Below are 10,000 nucleotides of genomic sequence, written 5' to 3' on the forward strand. Positions count from 1 at the left end.
ACTAGAGGAGGAAGAGGAAGAGGAGGAAGGGTTAGAACAGATCACACACACACACACACACACACACAAGAAGAGGAAGAGGAAGAGTTAGAACAGATCACACACACACTAGACGAGGAAGGGTTAGAACAGATCACACACACACACACTAGAAGAGGAAGGGTTAGAACAGATCACACACACACACAGACAGACACACACACACACTAGTGTAGAGGAGTTGGGTTAGAACACACACACACACACACACACACACACACACACACACACACACACACACACTAGAAGAGGGTTAGAACAGAACACACACACACACACGCACACACTAGAGGAGTAAGGATTAGATTAGAACAGAACACACACACACACACACACGTATCTACATCTTCATCTGAATCTAGGGCTGACGTCTTCAGCTGCCGTCACAACAAGAGGGGATATTACACACAACAAGCTCTGCTGACACACACCGGGGAATCCCCCCAAACCTGGGCCGGCCCCCCACACACACACACACACACACACACCCTAACACCTGGGCACACTAGTGGAGTAGGGTTCACACACACACACCTCCTAACACCTGGACACACTAGTGGAGTAGGGTTCACACACACACACACACACCTCCCTCCTAACACCTGGGCACACGAGTGGAGTAGGGTTCACACACACACACACGCCGTTTGAAGTCACCAGTCACACGGATGGTTAATGGAATAACCCCAGTACTGTCACTAGGGGGAAAGAAAGACTACAAGACCTCAAGACAAACAAACAAACAAACACTTCTCCTGTTTAGAGCTCCTCTCGCATGTGTGGCCGCACACACACACACACACACACACACACACACACACACACACACACACACACACACACACACACACACACACACACACACACACACACACACACACACACACACACACACACACACACACACACACACACACTAAAGGCAGAAGTAATTTGGTTCACAGACTGAACAGACACACAAAGCAGGCAAACGAAGCACAGCCAATGGACCCATTAAGGGCACACACACACACACGCGACCGATTAAGAGCATAGGTAGGACACGCACGCACACGACCAATTAAGAGTGTAGGGTAGGACACACACACACACGACCGATTAAGAGCGTAGGTAGGACACGCACGCACGTGCACACACACACACACGACTGATTAAGAGCATAGGGTAGGACACACACACACGATTAAGAGCATAGGGTAGGACACACACACACACACGATTAAGAGCATAGGGTAGGACACACACACACACACCTTCTCCGTGTTTGTCGGTGTGCTGGAAGGCCTGCACAAGGCGGAGGGTCTCGTCCACGGAGCGCCCCACGGGGAGGTCATTGATGGTGATCTGTCTCAGGATGCCCTTATCGTCGATCACAAACAGCCCTCTGAGAGAGAGGGAGAGAGAGAGAGAGAGAGAGAGAGATTAAATCATCTTCAACAGTAATAGCGTTTATCGTCAATGATATTTCTTGACAGTATACTGACAACACAGACCCTGACATCCACACACTGACCCCTGACTACAGATGCCCTCTGCTTGTTATATTTACATCTGTTTACAGTTATTCATCGTGTGTGAGAAAGAGAAAGAGCGCACGACGGCGACGACAGTATGCACACTCATTCCCAGCTTTACGGGGCGGGCGTATGGTATGGGAGGGGGTCTTCCAAACAATTACTGTAAAAAAATACTATGTCATAAAACTATTTCTGTCTAACGTTACTACTCGTTTTGGCAGTGCACCTGTTAGTCAGGGTCCTGGGTCAGTAGGCCACCACTCAATGTTTACATTTCTCAAAATAAATGAATTACTATTTCCTGCATTTCTGTTTGTTTTCTCTGCTGTACCAAACCGCGGCCCCAAAACTGAGGTGAATTAAGAACACCATTCAACCCCTTATGGTCCTCTATGTAGATGAATAAGAGAATGAATGAATTTTAGACTTTGAACTTTACTGTGGTGTGAATGAATGAATGAATGAATGAATGAATTTGAACTTCACTGTGGAATGAATGAATGAATGAATGAATGAATGAATATTGGGCTGGTGGCTGTTTAGGTTTAACACACAGAGAGAGAGAGAGAGAGAGAGAGAGCTTGGGGGTCCTGACCTGTAGGCGATGAATGAATGAATAAATGAATGAATGGATGAATGAATGTTGGGCTAGTGGCTGTTTAGGTTTATGAGCCTGGGGGTCCTGACCTGTAGAGAAGAGAGAGAGAGAGAGAGAGAGAGAGAGCAAGAGAGCGAGAGAGCGATAGATAGAGAGAGAGAGAGTGAGAGAGAGTGTGTGTGTGTGAGAGAGAGAGAGTACTGACCTGTAGGCGATGCCCTCGCCCTCCTTGAGAACGCCGTAGTCCTGGCAGATGGAGTGGTTGAGAGAGAGAGAGAGTGTGTGTGTGTGTGTGTGTGTGTGTGAGAGAGAGTACTGACCTGTAGGCGATGCCCTCGCCCTCCTTGAGAACGCCGTAGTCCTGGCAGATGGAGTGGTTGAGGTCGGCCACCAGGGGGATGTTCATCTGGCCGAGGCCGCCCTGCTTACGGGCCGTGTTGATCCTGGCAGGGCGGAAAGAAAATAACAATAAATAAATAAATAAATAAATAAATAAAAATAATTCAGTTAGCGCTTGAAACTTTTCAACCCTGTAGTTGAAGTAACTGCTGAACCAATAATCCTTTCAGAGAGGGATAGAAAGAAAAGAAAATAACAATAAATAAACAAATAAATAAATAAAATAAAATAAAATAAAATAAAATAAAATAAAATCCAAATTTTCAACCCTGTAGTTGAAGTAACTTCTGAACCAATAATCCTTTCAGACAGGGATAGAAAGAAAAGAAAACAATAAACAAATAAATAAAAACAAAAAAAATCCCTGTAGTTGAAGCAACACACAGCCACGTAAAAAATTCACATGAAGCATAAAGGCGGTGATGTCACAAAGGGCCACGGAGGAGGAGGAAGAGAAGCCACATCCCCAGTCTCCCAGGATACCGTGAAACAGGAGTGATGTCACAAAGGGACACGGAGGAAGAAGAGAAGCCACATGCCAGTCTCCCAGGATACCGTGAAACAGGAGTGATGTCACAAAGGGACACCTGGGAAGATGATAGAACAATCCCCAGCTCTCTTGGGAAGGCGAGTGACCGTTGCCCTGGCGATATCTGTGACGGGCTGATGGGCGCTACGCTAACGGCTAACCGCTGCTTTATCTCTTCACGCCAGGTCAGCAACACCACGACTGATAACCTCGTGCCAAAGTCTAAACTTCTCAACGGCCGTGTGTGTGCGTGGAGTGAGTGTGTGTGCGTGTGGAGTGAGCGCACGTGCGTGCACGTGTGTGTGCGCGTGTGTGTGCGCGTGTGTGAGTACGTTTGTGAGTGAGCGCACATGTGTGTGTGTGTGTGTGTGTGAGCACGCCTATCCTGTCCTCACAAGTCTGCAGACTCTTCTGTTACCATGGGGCTCGACTGTCCAAAAGACATTTCCTCATCCTTAATAAGTAGGCCTGTCTGTCTGTCAGTCAATCTGTGTGTGTGTGTGTGTGTGTGTGTGTGTGTGTGTGTGTATACTCAAGTGTCTGGATGGGTTGCTCGTCAGTTGACCTTTGGCTTCAGTTGTGTAATAGGTCAGGTGTGTAAACTTGGCTTATTTAGTATTCACTGGAGTTAATGCAACTGATTGCAAATCGCACGCACACGCGCGCGCACACACACACACACACACACACGCACACGCAGGTAAGCAGGTTGCTAACAGTAGACCTAGTTGAGAGAGCATGAAAATCATGCAGGCAGACACAGACAGACGGACAGACAGACACACCGACCAGGCCAGGTGGACACAGAGACAGACAGACAGACAGACACTGACCAGGCGGACAGACAGACAGACAGACAGACAGACAGACAGACAGACAGACAGACAGACAGACAGACAGACAGACACTGACCAGGCCAGGTGGCTGAAGTGGGAGTCGGTGGAGCAGGCCACGAGCTCACAGCCGATCTTGCGGAACTCGCCGGCGCGTTCGCTGAAGCCGATGATCTCCGTGGGACACACGAAGGTGAAGTCCAGGGGGTAGAAGAACAGCACCACATACTTCCCTGCGGGGTCAGGACACAGAGGAAGACATTAGGAGCTGTGTGTGTGTGTGTGTGTGTGTGTGTATGCATGCATGTGTGGGTGTGTGGGTCAGTGTGTTTTAACCACATATGCACATGTTCCGCATTCTGTGATTCTGTTGTTTTTTTTCTTTTAAAGAAACAGTGTAGGTACAAGTCACAGACACACACATGCATACACGGACAGACACACAGAAGCATACACAGACAGACAGACAGATAGATAGAGACACACAGACAGACAGACAGACAGACAGACAGACACACACAGACACCCCCACACACGGTCGGTCATGGGGTCAAACTACCCTACAGAGTTCACTGACGGGGGGTCTGGTGCAGAGCTTAGGTGAGTCGCCCATACCCCCACACACACACACACAATACCCACCTCTGTAGTCGAAGGAGACACACACACACACACACACACACACACACCCCCACACACACACACACACACACACACACACACACCTCTGTAGTCGGACAGCTGGACGTCCTTGAACTGGCCGTCCACCACGGCGGTGGACTTAAACTGGGGGGCGGGCTGGCCGATCTTAGCGTTTCCAGAGGACATGATTGATTGATTGATTGACAGACTCTACTGCCGAGAGAAAAACGTACATTACATAAGAATTTACATTTACATTTAGTCATTTAGCAGACGCTTTTATCCTAAGCGACTTACAAGGATGTATACACATTTTTTACAGAAGAACCCTGACAGCGGAAAGTATTTCACTACAGAGTGGGATTTCAGCCTCATTTCAAGCTCACTTCACACAAGACAACACACCACCTGTTCTTGCGTATTTGCAGGGGAAATGTTAGACGCCCAGTGCGATAAACGCCCAAAATGGGGGTCATTGTCTTCAAGTCTACAGGGGGGAAAAAAAAGAGGAAAAAAAAAAAAAAATTCCCCAGAAAACCTTGAGCTTGGATGCTGAATAGCCAACATCGCTTCTTCTAGAAAGTTCCCTCGTTCGCGCTCACCCCCCCCTCGCGGTCACATGAACGTCAGTGGGTCGATAAGCTTAGGGAGAGGAACAAAAAGGCCTTTGAAGGATTGAGCCAATCTCTATTCACATAAATCCTTAGCGACCCCCCCCTCTCCTCGTTTGTATGTATATATATAGAAGTTAACAACATATATTTTTGGTTTAAATCATACTCAAAAGTTTGAATGGGTTCGATTGGATGTGCATCGCTGTAGAAATGTCTAACGGGTTTCTTTGGGGATTTCAGTTCAGCACCACTTTAATCGGGAAGCTGTGCGGAGGTCTCTCGTTTAATCCTAGCACAGTAATTGACAAAGAAAAAAACAATGTGGTTCTAAAACCATACTCTGTCGTCTCAACTTAGTAGGTAAAAGTCCACGGCACTAATGGCAGAAGAAGGGACTTTGCTCTTTAGACAAACAGACGACTGGGTCGTTGAATGAGGCTTCAAGAATCGATGCTCACACAAATACAAATTCGTTTAGGCCCTCCGTACTCAAGTCGTGGTAGCACAGGCCAGTCTAGCACGGTAGTTATGATGCATCCATCATTGCACATTGCACAGCTTTAATGTCTTTAAATATAATTTCTAACATAACATGGAATGATTAACACGTATTCAGACGAGGCAGCTCCTCACACGGCGAATGACAGGTTGTTGACGTCAACCTCAACAGGGCTAACGTTATAACTCACCGGCTATGCCTAATGGCTAAGATAACTAGTAGGATAAGCTAGCTAGCTAGCCGTCTGCACCGGAGTTTGCAACAATGTGCGGCCGACATGTCTTAGCTTATTATGAGACTGCACAAACTTTGAATAACGAAGTCACCGTATGCAAACACTGAATGCAGAACATAAGCTAAACCAACTCTAAATGACATAATATTGACGATAAAAGGGTATATATATGCACTAGCTAGCTAGCTACCGTGAACTTGACCGTTGCATAGGATAGCATGACCTGGACAAGCGTGTTCTTTTGTGTGTTCGCGAAATTCTGATTGGCGTTAAAGCATGCACAAACAGCTCCCTTTGCATTTCAAATTAATTCTGTGCCCCAGCTAGTAAATTGTTTATAGTAGTGCACATAACAAACTTTCCGGACTTACGGTCTTTTTTTCGCTGCAAAGACAGAAGACGTAGGTTGGTACCAGCAGACTCCTTTGAAGCGCACCCGGCGAAGGAGGTTTATTGTGTCTGTCCGCTTCACCGCGGGGTACAAGCCGAGGGGGCGTCACAAGGCGGAGCACGAGTTTTAAAGCGATGAGCTTCGGAGTCGAAATAAATTAAAAAGACATTTCTGAAAGGAAATATTCATATAAATGTTCTTTAAAATGCAACATTTTCTTTCTCGTTTTAAGCCTTTTTTTTTTAATAAATGCATTCGGCTCAGATAGGTTAGTTAATAACGACAACTACATTTCCCATATGGCAATGGGGCGGGTTCAAATGTCATGTTGACGTCGTACTCGCGCCAAATATAGTTGAAAAACACTGGCCAGGGTGAGTTTCCTTGTGGTTTAATTCAGTTTTTAAAAGCGTTTTATTGGAACACATTACAGCACACATTACTATCGGATTCCATTCCAACAAACGAAACACATTATTTGACGGTGTACGTCGAAGAGATCAACCAACCTATTGCACTTGTTCACTTAAAAAAATCTACATGCTTGATCTGACACAGCGAGTTTAGCCATTGTGCTAGTTAACATTAGCTAGCCACCTAGCTCAGTTAACATTCAATTAGTAGCAACATTGTTGCGCGAATGTTGTCATTTTGTCTGTAGTGTTAGCACAGGTCTGCAACCAGATACCCCCTTCCTCATATAAATCTGTTTGAATGCTATTTGGTTGTTATTCCTTCCCCCACCACCCTGTTTCACATTTGCGTGTGAGTTATCTGTTTTAAAAGGTTATTATCTATTATCTTTTTTAATAGCTGGGGCGTTAATAGGTATCTTTACGATACAGCACTGTGAGCGGATATAGGCAGCGCCGCCGTCGTCTTCACACAACGCCAGTCAGTCACGATGGACCTGGGTCCGTTTGAAGCAGACAACACTGTCAGCTGCCGCCTGGCCTCCGCCATCCCCGATATCTGCAAGACCGACGACTGCTGCCTGGGCATCGATGAAGCCGGCCGAGGCCCAGTGTTAGGTCGGTCGGTGGTCCGCCGCTGTTGCACACACCCACCCAACTATCTCAACTATCACCTTGTGTGTCCATGCTAACTCAAGTGCTAACTCAACGCATTGTAATTACATCAGCTCAGTTAGCAGCACCCACCCTATGGAGGATTATCGGGGCCATAACTAACTAACTAAATAAATAAATGAATGGTTAAATACTTGGATAAATACATAATTAGATAACAAAATGAATAAAATGAGACACTAAATATATAAATGTTACACGTACTCGTGTGTTCATGTGTTCACATTTATTTATTTATCTAATTATGTATTTATCCAAGTATTTAACCATTCATTCATTCATTTATTTATTTATTTATGTATTTATTTATTTAGTTAGTTATGGCCCCGATAATCCTCCATACCACCCTGTGTCTAGTAGCGGAAGCAAAACGTTTCCTTACACAAATTACATAACATACTAACTCAATGCATTGTAATTACACGTGGTTTAGCTGGGCAAACAACGTTTTAGATATTCAGCCACTGCGGAATTGACGTTTGTTTATTTATGTCTTTAATTATTTTTTGTGATTTATTTATTTATTCATTCATGTGTGTTTATTTTGTCAGGGCCGATGGTGTATGGAATATGTTTCTGTCCCGTGTCCAAGAAAGACGAGCTGAAGGCGCTGAAGGTGGCAGGTGTGTGTGTGTGTGTGTGTGTGTGTGTCTGTCTGTGTGTGTGTGTGTGTGTGTGTCTGTGTGTGTGTGTGTGTGTGTGTGTGTGTGTGTGTGTGTCTCTGTGTGTGTGTGTGTGTGTGTGTGTGTGTGTGTGTGTGTCTCTGTGTGTGTGTGTGTGTGTGTGTCAGTGTGGTCTGTTCCCTGTTTGTTATGTGTTGTTGTTAGTTGTTGTTGTTAGTTGTTGTTGTTAGTGAATAGTGACCGGCAAGTATTGATTCAGTGGTGGAGACACTGAAGGCCTAGTTATAAGAGAGAGAGAGTTGTTTGTTTATTTATTTATTTATTTGTTTGTTTATTTGTTTGTTCAGACTCTAAGACTCTGACGGAGGAGCAGAGAGAGAGTTTGTTTGTCAACCTGGACGAGGCCAAGAGCTTCGTGGGATGGGCTCTCCAGGTCATCTCACCCAACACCATCTCCACCAGCATGCTGCAGAGGTACACACACACACACACACACACACACACACACACACACACACACACACACACGCCATCTCCACCAGTATGCTGCAGAGGTAACACACACACACACACACACACACACACACACACACACACACACACACTCATATACACACGCACGCACACACACAGACACACACACACGCCATCTCCACCAGTATGCTGCAGAGGTACACACACACACACACACACACACACACACACACACGCCATCTCCACCAGTATGCTGCAGAGGTAGCACGCACGCACGCATGGCATCGCACGCACGCACGCACACACACACACACACACACACACACACACACACACACACACACACACAGACACACACACACGCCATCTCCACCAGTATGCTGCAGAGGTACACACACACACACACACACACACACACAGACACACACACACGCCATCTCCACCAGTATGCTGCAGAGGTACACACACACACACACACACACACACCATCTCCACCAGTATGCTGCAGAGGTACACACACACACACACACACACACACACACACACACACACACACCATCTCCACCAGTATGCTGCAGAGGTACAAACACATGTATTGTACATTTCTCTCTCTCTTTCTGCCTCCCCACCCCTCTCTCGGTCTCTCCCTCCTTCCCTCTCCCTCTCTCTCTCTGTGTCTCTCTCTCTCTGTGTCTCTCCCTCTCTCTCTCTCTCTCTCTCTGTGTCTCTCTCTCTCTGTGTCTCTCCCTCTCTCTCTCTCGGTCTCTCCCTCCTTCCCTCTCCCTCTCTCTCTCTCTGTGTCTCTCTCTCTCTGTGTCTCTCCCTCTCTCTCTCTCTCGGTCTCTCCCTCTCTCTCTCTCTCTCGGTCTCTCCCCCTCTCTCTCTCGGTCTCTCCCTCTCTCTCTCTCTGTCTCTCCCTCCTTCCCTCTTTCTCTCTCCCTCCCTCCCTCTCTCTCTCTCTCTCTCGGTCTCTCCCTCTCTCTCTCTCTCTCAGGATGAAGTATAATCTGAATGCTCTGTCTCATGATGCTGCTATTGGGCTGGTGCAGTTCGCCCTGGATTCAGGCGTGCAGCTCAAAGAGGTACCCCAGATCTCTCTCTCCATCTCTCTCACTCTCTCTCTCCATCTCTCTCACTCTCTCTGTCTCTCTCTCTTTCTCTCTCTCTCTCTCTCTCTCTCTCTCTCTCTCTCTTTCTCTCCCTCTCTCTCTCCCTCTCTCTCCCTCTCTCTCTCTCTCTCTCTGTCTCTCTCTCTCTCTCCCTCTCTCTCCCTCTCTCAATTTCAATTTTTCAATTTTCAATGGCTTTATTGGCATGAATGTATGGTACACTGTTGCCAAAGCACTTAAACAATAAGAACAATAATAATAACAACAATAATAACAACAATGGTAATACAGGAACAGATAAGTTAATTAAATAATAAAAAAATAAATAAAAATACATAAAATAAAAATGCTTAAATAAAAAACATTACAATTATAATAATTACGTAAAGAAAAAACATAGACAGATAAGA

The 10,000-nt window shown here is 46.0% G+C and overlaps 2 protein-coding genes across 5 annotated transcripts in view; one reads left to right on the forward strand and one right to left on the reverse strand.

Annotated features, from left to right (window-relative positions):
* Positions 1–4,760, reverse strand: part of prdx2 (peroxiredoxin 2) — a 4,935-nt gene extending 175 nt beyond the window's left edge. The window contains exons 1-6 of one of the 3 annotated variants that reach the window (XM_042703995.1): positions 4,641–4,748; positions 3,995–4,148; positions 2,516–2,597; positions 2,360–2,400; positions 1,293–1,423; position 1 (exon numbers count right to left, since the gene is read on the reverse strand). The exon at position 1 is cut by the window's left edge and continues 175 nt beyond it. In XM_042703995.1, the coding sequence (XP_042559929.1) occupies position 1; positions 1,293–1,423; positions 2,360–2,400; positions 2,516–2,597; positions 3,995–4,148; positions 4,641–4,743 (512 nt within the window). In that variant the 5' untranslated portion in view covers positions 4,744–4,748. Of the gene's footprint in view, positions 2–1,292; positions 1,424–2,359; positions 2,401–2,474; positions 2,598–3,994; positions 4,149–4,640 lie in introns of all 3 variants that reach the window. The other 2 variants (XM_042703993.1, XM_042703994.1) reach the window with 2 other exon arrangements.
* A 1,812-nt stretch (positions 4,761–6,572) lies between these two features.
* The window catches only part of rnaseh2a (ribonuclease H2, subunit A), a 9,167-nt gene continuing 5,739 nt past the window's right edge, over positions 6,573–10,000 (forward strand). The window contains exons 1-5 of one of the 2 annotated variants that reach the window (XM_042703991.1): positions 6,573–6,670; positions 7,110–7,327; positions 7,936–8,007; positions 8,355–8,481; positions 9,476–9,563. In XM_042703991.1, coding sequence (XP_042559925.1) covers positions 7,201–7,327; positions 7,936–8,007; positions 8,355–8,481; positions 9,476–9,563 — 414 coding nt within the window. In that variant the 5' untranslated portion in view covers positions 6,573–6,670; positions 7,110–7,200. Of the gene's footprint in view, positions 6,783–7,109; positions 7,328–7,935; positions 8,008–8,354; positions 8,482–9,475; positions 9,564–10,000 lie in introns of both variants that reach the window. The other variant, XM_042703992.1, reaches the window with a different exon arrangement.

This window comes from Clupea harengus, unplaced genomic scaffold, assembly GCF_900700415.2.
Source record: "Clupea harengus unplaced genomic scaffold, Ch_v2.0.2, whole genome shotgun sequence".
NCBI classification, from domain to species: Eukaryota; Metazoa; Chordata; class Actinopteri; order Clupeiformes; family Clupeidae; genus Clupea; species Clupea harengus.